The sequence below is a fragment of the Bombina bombina genome, chromosome 7 (genome assembly GCF_027579735.1).
Source record: "Bombina bombina isolate aBomBom1 chromosome 7, aBomBom1.pri, whole genome shotgun sequence".
NCBI classification, from domain to species: Eukaryota; Metazoa; Chordata; class Amphibia; order Anura; family Bombinatoridae; genus Bombina; species Bombina bombina.
Window position 1 is genome coordinate 83,381,549 of NC_069505.1, and position 17,457 is coordinate 83,399,005.

At 35.7% G+C, this 17,457-nt stretch overlaps 1 protein-coding gene across 1 annotated transcript in view; it reads left to right on the forward strand.

Moving 5' to 3' along the window:
- The window catches only part of LOC128636237 (mucin-5AC-like), a 196,490-nt gene that overhangs the window by 132,075 nt on the left and 46,958 nt on the right, over window positions 1–17,457 (forward strand). The window contains 6 exon segments of the mRNA XM_053689276.1: window positions 7,972–8,024; window positions 8,284–8,384; window positions 9,016–9,167; window positions 14,733–14,871; window positions 15,570–15,680; window positions 15,911–16,090. Of these exon segments, the coding sequence (XP_053545251.1) occupies window positions 7,972–8,024; window positions 8,284–8,384; window positions 9,016–9,167; window positions 14,733–14,871; window positions 15,570–15,680; window positions 15,911–16,090 (736 nt within the window).

Sequence of the window (17,457 nt, forward strand, 5' to 3'; positions counted from 1 at the left end):
CAGGGTCAGGTGTTAAAAAAACAATAAAACAACATGAAACACAGAACAGAAAAAACAGGAATACATTTCCTTAGATAAATTGGCAGGCAAGAGAAAAAATTACATTTCCTTGGCAAAAAAAAAAAAACATCCTCTCATATCGCCTATTTGTACGAAATGTTGGACTTTTATTCAACTAGGTAAAATACCGTTTAACCTAAACACATACTGTCATTCATACATGACAACAAACAAATACAGAATCAAGGAAAAAAAAAACCCTCTCTATCTCCCTCCCCACTCCCCTCCCCCACCCACCCCCCTCTCAGCATCTTCCCACCTCCTCTTATCCTATCGTCTCTAGGGACCTACCAATTATAATAATAACTATTATTATTATTATTTTTAAAAAAGACAGTTTATAGGTACTGGCAGCTGTCTGCCTTTTTTAAAAATAATAAGATGGTGCATAACCGTGGACTAGATTACGAGTTTTGCGTTATGGTACGGTACGGCTATTACCGCTGAAAAAATAGCCATTGTGCTGGAATGGCCGGTAATGCATATTAGTCGTATATTTGTTGCAGCGGTATAGCTATGCCGCAAGTATTTTAGCCTGTTGTACAACGTCCATTCCACAGCACCGTATTACAGATTGTGCGTTCCGGCTGAAATGCTTGCGTTACAGCCGATACCGACACGAGCCATTCCGCAATCTGACACCAGTAGTTATGGATTTTGCAAAACAAAAATGTTTTACAAAACTCATAACTAAAATGTTACAAAGTACACTAACACCCATAAACTACCTATTAACCCCTAAACCGCCACCCTCCCACATTGCAAATACTTCATTAAACATATTAACCCCTAATTCACTGCACCCCTAAACCTAACACCCTTTTTTAAGCTTTATATTAAAAGTTACAATATAACTATCTTAAAATAAATAAAACTTACCAGTGAAATAAAAAATTTACTAACATTGAACTATAAATTAACCTAACATTACTATTCACACCTACATTACATTTATTAACCCCTAATCTGCCGCCCCCGACATCGCCGACACCTACATTACACTTATTAACCCCTAATCTGCGGCCCCCAATGTCGCTGCCACCATTATACTACAGTTATTAACCTCTGGCCTCCCACATCACTAACACTAAATAAATATATTAACCACTAAACCTAACCCTAAGTCTAACCCTAACCCTAATATTCCTAACTTTAATATACTTAAAATAAATCTAAATAAAAATTACTATTATTACCTAAATAATTCCTATTTGAAACTAAATACTTACCTGTAAAATAAACCCTAAGCTAGCTACTAATAGTTACATTGTAGCTATCTTAGGTTTTATTTTTATTTCACAGCTAATATTGTATTTATTTTAACTAGGTAGACTATTTTGTAAATAGTTATTAACTATTTACTAACTACCTAGTTAAAATAAATACAAAGTTACCTGTAATATAAAACATAACCTGCCTCATATTAACACCTAATATTACACTAAAATTAAATAAATTACATTAATTAAATACAATTAACTAACCGCTAGACTTAGAGTTCTGCGGCCAAAGGGGTGCGTTAGCTACGCGTGCTTTTTTTCTTCCGCACGTTTTAAAACCGCTGGTATTTAGAGTTCACAGAAGGGCTGCGTTAGGCTCCAAAAAGGGAGCGTAGAGCATAATTTACCGCCACTGCAACTCTCAATACCAGCGGTGCTTACGGACGCGGCCAGCTTCAAAAACATGCTCGTGCACGATATCCCCATAGGAAACAATGGGACCGTTTGAGCTGAAAAAAGAACTAACACCTGCATAAAAGCAGCGTTCAGCTCCTAATGCAGCCCCATTGTTTCCTATGGGGAAACACTTCCTATGTCTGCACCTAACACCCTAACATGTATCCTGAGTCTAAACACCCCTAACATTACACTTATTAACCCCTAATCTGCCGCCCCCGCTATCGCTGACCCTTGCATATTTTTTAACCCCTAATCTGCCGCTCCGTACACCGCCGACCCCTATATTATATTTATTAACCCCTAATCTGCCGCCTCCAATGTTGCCACCACCTACCTACACTTATTAACCCCTAATCTGCCGACCGGACCTCACCGCTACTATAATAAAGTTATTAACTCCTAATCCGCCTCACTAACCCTATAATAAATAGTATTAACCCCTAATCTGCCCTCCCTAACATCACCGACACCTAACTTCAAGTATTAACCCCTAATCTGCCGACCGGACCTCACCGCTACTCTATTAAATGTATTAACCCCTAAAGCTAAGTCTAACCCTAACACTAACACCCCCTAAGTTAAATATAATTTTTATCTTATGAAATAAATTAACTCTTATTGAATAAATTAATCCTAATTAAAGCTAAATACTTACCTGTAAAATAAACCCTAATATAGCTACAATATAAATAATAATTATATTGTAGCTATTTTAGGATTAATATTTATTTTACAGGTAATTTTGTATTTATTTTAACCAGGTACAATAGCTATTAAATAGTTAAGAACTATTTAATAGCTACCTAGTTAAAATAATTACAAAATTACCTGTAAAATAAATCCTAACCTAAGTTACAATTAAACCTAACACTACACTATCAATACATTAATTAAATAAAATACCTACAATTATCTACAATTAAACCTAACACTACACTATCAATAAATTAATTAAATAAAATACCTACAAATAAATACAATTAAATAAACTAGCTAAAGTACAAAAAATAAAAAAAGAACTGTTACAAAAAATAAAAAAATAATTTACAAACATTATAAAAAGATAACAACAATTGTAAGCTAATTACACCTACTCTAAGCCCCCTAATAAGGGCCTTTTGTGGGGCATGCCCCAAAGAATTCAGCTCTTTTGCCTGTAAAAAAAAACATACAATACCCCCCCAACATTACAACCCACCACCCACATACCCCTAATCTAACCCAAACCCCCCTTAAATAAACCTAACACTAAGCCCCTGAAGATCTCCATACCTTATCTTCACCATGCCGGGTATCACCGATCTGTCCAGAGGAGCCTCCGAAGTCTTCATCCAAGCCCAAGCGGGGGCTGAAGAAGTCCATCATCGGGCTGAAGAGGTCCATCATCGGACTGAAGTCTTGATCCAAGCGGGCGTTGAAGAGGTCCATCATCGGGCTGAAGTCTTCTATCAAGCGGCATCTTCAATCTTCATCCATCCGGAGTGGAGCGGAGCCATCTTCTTCCAGCCAACATGGATCCATCCTCTTCTACCGACGCCTACTCGCCGAATGACGGTTCCTTTAAATGACATCATCCAAGTTGGAGTCCCTCGAATTCCGATTGGCTGATAGGATTCTATCATCCAATCGGAATTAAGGTAGGAAAAATCTGATTGGCTGATGGAATCAGCAAATCAGATTCAAGATCAATCGGATTGGCTGATCCAATCAGCCAATCAGATTGAGCTCGCATTCTATTGGCTGTTCCGATCTTTTTATAATGTTTGTAAATACATTTTTTATTTTTTGTAACTTAGTTCTTTTTTTTATTTTTTGTACTTTAGTTAGTTTATTTAATTGTATTTATTTGTAGGTATTTTATTTAATTAATTTATTGATTGATAGTGTAGTGTTAGGTTTAATTGTAGATAATTGTAGGTATTTTATTTAATTAATTTATTGATAGTGTAGTGTTAGGTTTAATTGTAACTTAGGTTAGGATTTATTTTACAGGTAATTTTGTAATTATTTTAACTAGGTAACTATTAAATAGTTCTTAACTATTTAATAGCTATTGTACCTGGTTAAAATAAATACAAAGTTGCCTGTAAAATAAATATTAATCCTAAAATAGCTGCAATATAATTATTATTTATATTGTAGCTATATTAGGGTTTATTTTACAGGTAAGTATCTAGCTTTAAATAGGAATAATTTATTTAATAAGAGTTAATTTATTTCGTTAGATAAACATTATATTTAATTTAGGGGGGTTTTAGTGTTAGGGTTAGACTTAGCTTTAGGGGTTAATAAATTTAATAGAGTAGCGGTGAGGTCCGGTCGGCAGATTAGGGGTTAATACTTGAAGTTAGGTGTCGGCGATGTTAGGGAGGGCAGATTAGGGGTTAATACTATTTATTATAGGGTTATTGAGGCGGGAGTGAGGCGGATTAGGGGTTAATAACTTTATTATAGTAGCGGTGAGGTCCGGTCGGCAGATTAGGGGTTAATAAGTGTAGGTAGGTGGCGGCGACGTTGGGGGCGGCAGATTAGGGGTTAATAAATATAATATAGCGGTCAGCGGTGTTAGGGGCAGCAGATTAGGGGTACATAGGGATAACGTAGGTTGCGGCGGTGTGCGGTCGGCAGATTAGGGGTTAAAAAATTTATTAGAGTGGCGGCGATGTGGGGTACCTCGGTTTAGGGGTACATATGTAGTTTATGGGTGTTAGTGTACTTTAGAGCATAGTAGTTAAGAGCTTTATGAACCGGCGTTAGCCCAGAAAGCTCTTAACTCCTGGCTTTTTGCTGCGGCTGGAGTTTTGTCGTTAGATTTCTAACGCTCACTTCAGCCAAGACTCTAAATACCAGCGTTAGAAAGATCCCATTGAAAAGATAGGATACGCAATTTGCGTAGGGGGATCTGCGGTATGGAAAAGTTGCGGCTGGAAAGTGAGCATTAGACCCTTTCCTGACTGACTCTAAATACCAGGGGTAGCTCAAAACCAGCGTTAGGAGCCCCAAACGCTGGTTTTGACGGCTAAAGTCAAACTCTAAATCTAGGCGTAAATTACCAAAAAAATAGTTTTTTGGGGGGCAATGCCCCGCAAAAGGCCTATTAAGGGCTATTGGCAGTTTAGTTTAGGCTAGGGATTTTTTTTTATTTTGGGGGGCTTTTTTATTTTGATAGGGCTATTAGATTAGGTGTAATTAGTTTAAATATTTGATAATTTCTTTATTATTTTGTGTAACTTAGTGTTTATTTTATGTTGTAATTTAGTTAATTGTATTTAATTAATGTAATTTAGTTAATTTTAGTGTAATGTTAGGTGTTAGTGTAAGACAGGTTAGGTTTTATTTTACAGGTAACTTTATATTTATTTTAACTAGTTAGTTAGTAACTAGTTAATAACTATTTGCTAACTAGTCTACCTAGTTAAAATAAATACAATATTAGCTGTGAAATAAAAATAAAACCTAAGATAGCTACAATGTAACTATTAGTTATATTGTAGCTAGCTTAGGGTTTATTTTATAGGTATTTAGTTTTACATAGGAATTATTTAGTTAATTTTTATTTAGATTTATTTTAATTATATTAAAGTTAGGGGTGTTAGGGTTAGGGTTAGATTTAGGGTTAGGTTTAAGGGTTAATATATTTATTTAGTGTTAGTGATGTGGGAGGCCAGTGGTTTAGGGGTTAATAAGTGTATGTAGGCTGCGGTGACGTTGGGGGCAGCAGATTAGGGGTTAATAATATTTAACTAGTGTTTGCGATGCAGGAGAGCGGCGGTTTAGGGGTTAATATGTTTATTATAGTGGCGGCGATGTCCGGAGTGGCAGATTAGGGGTTAATAATTTTATTTTAGTTTTTGCGATGCGGGAGGGCCTTGGTTTAGGGGTTAATAGGTAGTTTATGGGTGTTAGTGTACTTTGTAACAGTTTAGTTGTGAGTTTTATGCTACAACTTTGTAGCGTAAAACCCATATCTACTGACTTTAGATGGCGGTACGAATCTTGTCGGTATAGGCTGTACCACTCACTTTTTGGCCTCCCAGGCAAAACTCGTAATACCGGCGCTATGGAAGTCCCATTGAAAAAGGACTTTTTGAAAGGTGCGGTGGTTACGTTGCGATACGGCCAAAAAGGTGTGCGGTACAGCTATACCTACAAGACTCGTAATAGCAGCGGTAGTGAAAAAGCAGCGTTATAGGCCATAACGCAAAACTTGTAATCTAGCCAAAAGTCAATTAATGAATACTTATGATTTTCTTCAGTATTTTTTCATCTTCTTCAATTGTCTTTGCGCATTAATTCAGATATTCATTTTGTTAAAACAAAAATGAAAATCAGATTTTCGTTATGAGTGTGCATTTGTATTATTTTAGTCCACTAATATTTTCAGTATAGTTCTTGGAATGCATGTTCTCAAAAAGTATATTGAGTAACCCAAAGAAATTATTATAACCAATTATTCTGTTTAACCATAATAACCATAACCAAAAATGTTAGAGAGTGGGGGAGGGGGGAGGAAAAAGGAAAAAAGTAACACTTTACAGAGCACACACACAATGAGGCTCATTTATCAAGCTTTGTATGGAGCTTGAAGGGCCTTGTTTCTAAAGACCGCTGCTCATAACCCTGTCCGTCTGCTCTGATGAGACGGACAGGAATCGCCACAATTCAACCCGATCGAGTACGATCAGGTTGATTGACACCCTCCTGCTGGCGGCCCATTGGCCATGAGTCTGCAGGGAGCGGCGTTGCACCAGCTGCTCTTGCTCTCCGCATTCAGCAAGGTCTTGAGGACCTGGTCCGCACTGTTAGATCAGGTCCGCAAGACCTTTGATAAATTGGCCTCAATGCATCTATTACATATGAATCATGTGAATGGAGAAAAATTTATAAAACATAACTTTTACTTAAACCATGCTAAAAAAATAGTTAAACAATAACCTGTAAACAAAGAATTAAAATCAATTGAAGATGATTTGAGTAAAGGAGAGAAAATGCTACTAAGCGCATGCATAACTTGTTTTAAAGGGACATAATACTCATATGCTAAATCACTTGAAACTGATGCAGTTTAACTGTAAAAAGCTGACAGGAAAATATCACCTGAGCATCTCTATGTAAAAAAGGAAGATATTTTACCTCACAATCTCCTCAGCTCAGCAGAGTAAGTTCTGTGTAAAAAGTTATACTCTGCTGCAGCCCAGCTGCAGGTAAAAAAAAATAAAAAAATGAAGAAATGAACAGCAGCCAATCAGCATCAGCAGTGCTGAGGTCATGAACTCTTACTGTGATCTCATGAGATTTGACTTAACTCTCATGAGATTTCCTAGTAAGCTTCCTTTACCTGATTGGTGAAATAATATGAGAGTGCACGAAGCTCATCCTTTCAGTTGTCCCGGGACAGACATACTAATATGCTGCTTAGAAATCCTTTACAATGGGAGGTGGCTACTGAGGAACTTTTGAGGTAAAATATCTTTCTTTTTTACATAGAGATGTTCAAGAGATATTTTCTAGTCAGCTTTTTACAGCTATGCTGCATCATTTTCAAGTGTTTAAACATTTGGGTATTATGGCCCTTTAATGCTGGTATTCATTCATATATACATGAAGATATCTTATTAGGCTAGAGGCACATTGTGCTTTATGGACAGACAAAAATGATCCCTCACGAAAATGGAGAATGTTTTTGTGATATTCCAATACAGGAAATACAGAGTGAAGTTATCCTATACTTCTCAAATGCATGTGATTAATCTAGGTGCCCCAGATTGTTCTTTTGCTTTTACTGAGATGTGCTAACTTACACAACTATTTTATGGCAGTTGCTTAATAAATTCCATTTTTCAACCTTGAAGAGGTGATCATGATCAGCAGGACTCTAGATCTGTGAGTCCCAAAGGGAAAGTTATCAGTACATATCTAAGTATATCATTAACTAAACACACATAGGTTATCATAGAATTAGTGATTTTTCTTGAAATACCTTTGTTGATGGAAGATGTTGACAATTTGTCCATGAACAGGTCTTGCAATCTCTGTTCTATAAAACTTTGGGTGTATATGACAATATGAAAAGTGTTTTTTTAATAAATTCAGGAACTATTAACTGTTTAAAAAACAGCTGTGAATTAAGATGTTTTCAAATAAATTACAATTAGTTATTAACTTCCTTTGAATCATGAATTTTTGGAAAGTGCTTTGTTTTTGATTGATGAGTTCTGTTTTCTGCTTATAGCATCTGCAACGAGGGACAGCTGAACTGTATGGAGAAGAAATTTAAGAAGCCGGGTAATCTCCTTTTCAAAATTAGTGTCCTCTTTCAAATTATAAATCATCAACATAATGCGTTCCAACTCTCTCTTACACTAAAAACAAATGTTACTTATTTTTTTTAAAGTCAATTATTAGAATCTGCAAAACTCTTTCACAAGGAATACACAGGTTTTTTTCTTTTATGTCTATTCCAAAGTTTAATATTATTATTATTATTATTATTATTATTATTATTATTACTCTTAACTTACTTATCTTTAAACTTTATTTACAGTTTGTTCACCTCCAATGATTTATTTTGATTGCACCAATGCCACAAAAGACACGAAAGGAGCAGAATGTCAAAAGAGTTGTCACACATTGGATATGGAATGTGTAAGTATATATTCCTTGTTTGTTTTTTGTCTTTTGGAATATATTGTCTTATCATCGGTGGATCTAGGGGCATACTAGACACCACAATGACAATTATGGCAACTAAATTATTAAGGACAGTAGCTTAAAGGAGTATGTTACAGAAAAATTAAAATGACCTCATTTGTACTTGGTACTCTCAAAACTTGACATGCCCTGAATGCAGAAAGATTGCATGGCTGTAAACCCTGACAACATGCTTTTTTAAAACATAGGGCCAATAGTTATGATGGCACACAAGGAATTTTGTTGAGCCAGCCCTAAACAGAACAAGGACTGTCATTGGTGGCACTCTTGCAGAATTGCAGCATCTGACTTTAGCTATGATTTTAATCACTTTGCAAAGGTTACAAAATAGTTACCAAGAGAAATTAGTTAAACTAAAAATACTCTAAAGCAAGGGTCAGCAACCTTGCGCCTACAGATGTTTTAGAACTACATTTCCCATGATGCTGAGACTCTAGGATGTCTGAGCATCATGGGAAATGTAGTTCCAAAACATCTGGGTGGCCAAGGTTGCTGACCCCTGCTCTAAAGAAATAGAGCATGTTATTATTCCACTAGTATGTAAAAATGTCTGTTGTTCCCACAGTATAGCACTCAGTGCACTTCAGGCTGCATGTGTCCTGACAACTTGATTTATGATGGCAAAGGTAGTTGTATCTCTGAAGATGATTGCCCATGTATCCATAATGAGGCAACATACACTTCTGGAGCAGAGATCACTGTTGGATGTAACACCTGGTAGGTCATAAAAAAATTAAGTAATTGTAAAATGAAGTAAACCAAATCACCATAAATAAACATGAGGTATAGTTATATGGATTAAAGCTAAATTTAATATACACTTAAATAAATATTATTGACAACTGTTTGTAATGTTGTAGCCTACCTTCTGTAGTTGAAGAAAAGTTAGACAGCACCTGTTACACAGACCTAGAAAAATAACAGAATATAAGCAACAGTTCACTAAAACAATATATGTAGGCTTCCAATTTTATTTTTCAAAATTCCTGTGTGAAAGCAATGATTTGGATTACAACTGACCCAAATGTTCAATGATGTGTTATTATTGATATTTTAAATATGAATCCAGATCAATTCATCAACCCCCAAAATACCAATGGTTTTCTAATGCATTGAGCCGACATTAGCACCTTGTATACCTTGAGGGAGACATGTTTATAACACTACTACAAATCCTCACACTAGTTCACTAGTATAGCAAATTATTTTGGGGCTTTTTAAAGTCTATACACTGTCATGGTTTAAAACTTTATTTTTTCCCCTTAAATTTACCCCAGTTGCATATTCTGTTTGTATAGTTGACTTTTCTCAATGTTACAGTTCTGGTGCATGTTCAACCTATATGTTAATAAACATATTTTTTGTTTAGTAAAATTAAACAATTAAGGATTTAACCCTTTGATGACCGGGTTCATTTGTCTACATCGGACAGCCAACGGTTATGACGTTCTATTCTGTCAGAACGGCACTAAATCCCAGTGTAATTGTGACGGAATAGAATAGGCATAACGGCGTTAAAAGGTTAATCACACTTTTAAACCAAGAAACACACATATTAAATATGACCATGTTTATTGAATGATTAAATACATTTTTTTATATGCACACTTTTAAAGGCCCCAGCTACTATTAAGGTTGTTCAAGAGTTCATAGTGTGTGTGTATACAAGTCGGTGATAGGCTAATTGCTGTCACATGATTTATGCAATATATTTAAAACTACGCTACTCAATACAAAGTATACTTTATCAGTGATGCAGTCCACTTGTAATCCAGACCATTATGTGTTGATAATTTAATTGACACGTAAAGGCATTTACAGAAAAATAATTAGTATATAAAGGTGGTATAAACTGCGTAAAGCACATCCCTTAAAAGAGATCACCGCCAGCCCAGATCCTCCTCAACCTTATACACGGTAATCAATGCAAATATGGCAGCACTGTGTCTCTGGGAATAGAGCTAAATATACCTCTTTGCTTCTCCGACCAAATGAAACTTCTTTAACCTGCAAAAGAAAGTAGCCCAAAATAGTGCAGTAACTTCACACACAGGGGAGACGCCAAATGTAAGATACTTACAAGATTTTAATTGAAGGTCAGCTTTTAATTATCAGAATAATCAGCAGGACATCAATGGGATACAGCTTCATAAAAATGTATTAAGAACAAGATTTTAAAAGCTCTATGCATTTCAGTAAATAAAATTGCCTTTTTATAGAGCAAATCAATGGTATGCAAATTTAGCTGTAACTGCCTAGCATTCAAACAACATATTTATAGAGTTTTTAACCCTGCCTACCTACCCCTGAACACTTCCATTACACAGGTGTTTTGGGGTGGTTTACATCAGGGTCAAACTATGCTTTTGTTAGGATGGGACTTGATCAGTCACTATAAAAATAAATAAAAGTAAAATTAGATAAAATATGGCGTTCTATCATAACAAACATGCTGATTATTCCGATAATTTAAAGCTGACCTTCACATGAAATCTTGTGAGCATCTTTCATTTGGTGCATCCCCTGTGTGAAGTTACTGCACTATTTTGGGCTACTTTGTTTTGGAGATTAAAGAAGTTTAATTTGGTTGGAGAAGCAAAGAGGGATATTCAGCTCTATTCCCAGAGAAATGGCGCCGCCATATCTGCATTGATTTACAGAAAAATAAGCTACAATTAAACATTTGGAATGCCTAGATACAGTATCTGATTAATGCAGAGTAACTATCCTCAAAAAAAAAAAAAAAAAATAGGAAGGAAGAACAAACAAACAGGAACATTTTGTAAATGACAGTTACTGATAATACAATAGCAGTTGTATATGTAACAGTATCCTTGATAGCAGGATTCCAACTAGAGCCATCCAAAGATGTAAAATGTAACTAACATTGAGTGATGATGACACTTCCTGTATGATAAAGCCACAAAAACTAGTATACAGTCTGGGATTAAATAATCTGCAACAACAAAAGCTCTGATAAGATGGACATTATTACATGATGAGCTGTACATTGTTGAACAAACTCCCCCTCCTGAAGACCCAGAGAGGTCTCTTGGTCTACTGGTGACAAATTGGCTATATAATGAATCAGTACTTCTTGGCTTAATTAGGCAGTTCATCCATTTGGTACAAAATCTGTTGTGACTTGACGACCAATGAGATCTGATGTCTTATTGAGAGAGGAGAGCTTAGAATGTTTATCCTTACGAACTTGGGTCCAGATTCGATAAAAACATTTCCCTGGGGATTGTTGTGGCAACAAAGTTTTGGCTTCTTCTGATTTCAAATTAAGCTTTTGAAGGATCTCAGAACCTTCAGCTGAAGTTGAATAAGAGTAAGACACTTTATTTTAAGTAAAGAAAAATGTGAAAGGTTAATTCCAGTGATACTTTATTTGAGCTTTGAGCAACGCAGAAATAATCCATTTTAAACCTCTTCTCTTCTTGAGTGTAATGGGGGAAAGGTCGGCAAAAATTTGTGAATTGGAATACAGATTTCTAATTGGCCCAATGCAAGGTATAAGAGGTATCACCCGGATACAAAAAACCTTATGATAAGTGGATAATTGCAAGATTTCCAAATCAAAAGCCACTGTATTGAAATGATGATGACTGGAAATGTGCCAATGTCTTCTTTAGCACCTTATGGGCCAGATTATGAGTGGAGCACAAACGTTTGTGCGCTAGTGATGAGGGGTTTATTGCAGGTATTTATGCTCGTCGGGCTTACCCTGGTATTACAAGTTGAAAGTAAACTCAATCGATTGAGCGCAATTGCGATTTACGCTGGAATAATTACTCCAACTTCAGTGCTCTGGTTAACTGTTTTGCTAAACTAAAAAGTTGCACAAAACACATAAAAAAATACATTACAAAATACTGTTAAACTCATAATAACACTCACTGTCTAATAAAAAATATTACAAATAAAATATTGCATTCAAAAGTTATAAAGGCTCAAAAATATGAGGTCTCGGGTGTAAGAAAAAAAATGCAGGCAAAGGTCTTTAACATTGAGATACCTACATATACAAAGATAGATATGTATGTATATGTTATAGGTAAAGTCAGATATTACCCAGTGGCTGTGGGTAAAGCCCAATGTAAGATCATACATTGGGCTTTAACCAATTAATGCTAGCGTAATCCTAGGATTACCCAAACACTTACGGATAAAGCTAATAAAATCATACATTGGGCTTTACCTGGGTAATGCTAGGAAAAAAAAACAACAGGAAATTAAACTTTTTTAAGGAAATTAAACATTTTTATTTTTCATGTGTTTTGTACCATGTTTTGTTACACCAACAGTAAATTAAACATATCTATTTTTCATATGTTTTTTGTAGCATGTTTTGTTATGCCAGCAGCCTGATGCACTGTAATTTCCCCATCTTAAAGGGACATGAAACCCAAATTTTTTTCTTTCATGATTTAGAAAGAGAATACAATTTTAAACATCTTTCTAATTTACTTCTATTATCTAATTTGTTTTATTCTCTTGATATTCTTTGCTGAAAAGCATATTTAGATATGCTCAGTAGCTGCTGATTGCTTGCTGCACATAGAAGCCTTGTGTGATTGGCTCACCCATGTGCATTGCTTTTTCTTCAACTAAGGATATCTAAAAAATGAAGCAAAATAAATAAATGAAGTAAATTGTAATGATGTTTAAATTTGTATTCTCTATCTGAATCATGAAAGAAAGGCTTTGGGTTTAGTGGCCCTTTAACTATCTGTTTTGCTTCTCATTCCCCAAGGTTCACTTGGGGTGGATCGGATGCAAAAAATTAATGTAGATGGGGGGAATTACAGTACATCAGGCTTCACCCACAGCCGCTTGGTTAGTAATTATTAATTAAACCCCTTATCAACTTTTAGTGTATAATTCCCTATCAGCAATAAGGAAATAATCCCCTATTGATATTTAGTGATTAAACCCCTTATCAACATTAACAGGACTATTCACTAAAGGGAGAATTGTAGGACATTTTTTATTGCTTTATGGAGCCTTTTTTACTCTCAGGGGCCGAATTATCAAGCTCCGAATGGAGCTTAATGCCCCTGTTTCCACGTGAGCCATCAGGCTCGCCGGAAAGAGCAGTTATGAAGCAGCGGTCTAAAGACCGCTGCTCCATAACTTGTCCGCCTGATCTGAGGCTGCGGACATCAATCCGCCCGATCCTATACGATAGGGCTGATTGACACCTCTGGGCTAGTGGCCGATTGGCCGCAATTTTGCAGGGGGCGGCATTGCACAAGCAGTTCAGAAGAACTTCTTGTGCATTGACAAATGTTGACAGTGTATGCTGTTGGCATTTATCTATGTGTGATGGACATGATACGCTACATCGTAATATGTCCACTCGCACTATAATAAATCGGCCCCATAGTGGCAATACACACACAGTATATATGTGTTTATATGTGTGCAAATGTATTTAGGTATTTATATGTGTATATATGTATTTACAGACATATTAACACAGAAATACATATGTATACATAGACATATATATAAGTGCATTGGAGCCCTTTGCAGTTAAATAGATAAAAACATGTAAAACCATATTAATGCAATATTCATTTTTAATAAATTGTTTAACTCTGTATTTACTGTAAATATTTCAAATTCCAATATTCTGCACATATTGAATATGTTCTAAGTATTTATAAATAGATATTCCTATATATATAAATATATATATATATATATATATATTTCTATATATCTTTACCTATATATAATTGTGTTGAGATATATGTATAGATTGTACTAAAAAAACATCAGATATATGTAGAACTACTTATTTATAAATAAATAGAAGATATTCTTTTATGTGAAGAACATTGGAATGTGAAATATTCATACTTTCATGTTGGGTTAGCGAACATGAGAATATTGGGTTTGCGCGAGAGTGGGTTTCTCTATTGACTTTTATGGGGGTATACTTCCAGCGCAAATAATGCTCGATGGGAGCATTAATTAGCGCACCTCTTGTAATCTGGCCCTAAATGTGTAAAAACCTTTATGGGGGTTAAATGCATAGCTCTGTTAAATCATTGGTTCATTTTATTATAGCTCTTCTATGTTTCTTTAAGGATTATCATGAGAGAAAATGGTCAGGATTCTCAAGTCATATTCTGATTTGTGTTTCTTTTACTTCCAACATTGCTTAATTTAATTAGAATTATTCTGCTCAAAGCTTTAAATGAAAACATAGCATATATTATTTTATTTTTTTTGCATCTAATCAGTTAATTATATTATTATCTCTTGCAGTATTTGCAGAAACAGGAGATGGCGATGTACCCAAAAAGCTTGTCTGGGAACATGTGTTGTTTATGGAGATGGACATTACCAAACATTTGATGGAAAAAAATATGATTTTAGTGGAAACTGTGAATACACCCTAGTTCAGGTAAACTGATTTTATATATATATATACATATACATGCATACTATATATATATATGTATAAAATAAATAAAAAAACACATAGAAAGTATGGCACTCTCTTGCAAGCACACAGATAGATTAATTAAAAGAATACTGGTGGAGTTAGTTACAGCATCTGGCTAAATGGTGATAGGCCCAGGACCATGTCAAGGTCTCTTCTTCCCTGGGTCCCTAACCTTTAGCCACATAATGTATGCATTCAACCAAATATACAGAGATACAAACAAGGGTGACACAGTCCCTTTGTAATGTCCCTATACAAAACACTGAAATGGATTGCACTCTCAAACCAGATCAGGTACTCATCCCATGACCCTGCAAAACTCACAGCTCTGAGTGCTCACCAACTCACAGCCAGTTGCACAGCTTTTAGACTCATGCCGTTAACCCCAGACAAGCCTGGGTGCAAAACTTATAGGAAGAATTACAAAACAAAATTATTTACACAACACATAGAAATCTGGCGCTCTCTTGCAAGCACACAGCTAGTTTAAAAGCAAAATGAAAGATTCAGTTACAGCATTTGGCTAAATGGTGAAAGCACCTTCTAAACAAACATGCACAGCAAGGGCTCTCAAGCTACATTTAAAGCTTGATGAATGGAGCCCTACAGATATGTTCCAGGTCAGTGATATACTTAATTATTCTTTGTTTTTAAAGGATCAGAGTGGCCATAGAACGGTAAACAGTAATTTCCGAGTCATTACAGAAAATGTCCCTTGTGGCACCACTGGTTCTACTTGCTCCAAAAACATCAAAGTCTTCCTTGGGGTAAGAATTTTTTTTTATAATTACAGCATAATTATTTTTGTTCTGCTTATCAATTATTTGCTTTAATATACTAAGCTTTTAATAAAACAATTATTTTGTTTGTTCCCTGTTACTCCTTACAAGGTACTAAATTGTTTTTCTCTGGTTCATTTTCATTTTGACTCTATTTGTTTCATAAGCATTTCTTCATTTGTATTTGCTTCTCTACTAATATCTATTTTGTTCCTTAGGGTATTGAACTTCTCCTTAATGATGAAAAAATAGAAGTGGTTCACAGAGCTAGAAGTAACCACAACCAATATGAGATCCAGCAAAGGGGACTCTATCTTGTCATCAGAGCTGAGAATGGACCCATTATCATGTGGGACAAGAAGACCAGCATCATGATCAAGCTAAGTCCAAAATTTCAGGTAAAAAAAAAAAAAAAAAAAAAAAAAAACATCGGATAACAGAGAGCCTTGGATAAAATATTTTGGACCAGATTATAAGTGGAGCGCAAAATATCGCTACCGTGAAACCGATATCTCCACTTTGTAATACCAGCGCACGCAAATATCTACACATATTAACACATAAATATATGTATAGAATCATATACATATATACATATATATTTACAGAGAACACACAGTTCCCATAGACCCCAATGTAAAGGCACTTTTCAGTACCTTTTTTTTTTAACACCCCACAGCCACCAACTTTAGACCCCAAAAACTGCCTATTGCAGTAATTAAAAAAAAAAAAAACAACCCGGAAGCACTTAAGAGAAAAAAACAGGAAGATCTAAACGGAACACTGGGATTGATTTCCCCAACAGGTATACTATGAAAATCTGTTAAAGGGACACTGAACCCAAATTTTTTTCTTTCGTGATTCAGATAGAGCATGCAATTTTAAGCAACTTTGTAATTTACTCCTTTTATCCATTTTTCTTCATTTTCTTGCTATCTTTATTTGAAAATGCTCAGATTTAATTGATTGTTCTTGTGGTCAAGTAGATTATGCTGACAAAATCTTTCCACTCCAACTAAAATCTGGACACTGCTGTAGTTGAGGCTCATTATTCTATGTGACATTCTCAGCTAAAGGCCTCTAGTTATTAAGCTCCGTAATTTTCTTGCATTCTCCGGCCCAATATGCTCGCCTAAGCTCGCCTCACATCGCCGACGTGGACCTGAATACGTTGCAAAAGTTATCAAAAAAGCTGTCAAAAAGCCACGCACCAAATACGGGGCGATAAGCAGCGGACTGTGATAGTTATCACTCATCCGATCTCGCTGCGCTTTGGCTTTTTTACAGCTTTATTGATAAGCTGTCACTAAGCACTCACACTATACTATACTGTTCTACCCCTATACTGCCACCCCCAGAGCCCACCCGCAACTAAATAAAGTTATTAACCCCTAAACCGTTGCTCCCGGACCCCTCCGCCACCTACATAATACCTATTAACCCCTATCCTGCCCCCCTATACCGCCGCCACCTATAATAAAGTTATTAACCCCATCCTGCGGATACCAGACCCCGCCGCAACTAAATAAATTGTTTAACCCCTAAACCGCTGCTCCCGGACCCTGCCGCCACCTATATTAAACTTATTAACCCCTAATCTGCCCCCCTATACTGTCGCCACCTATAATAAATTTATTAACCCCTATCCTGCCCCCCCTATACCGCCGCCATCTATATTAAACTAATTAACCCCTATCCTGCCCCCCCTATACCGCCGCAACCTATAATAAAATTATTAACCCCTAAACCTAAGTCTAACACTAAC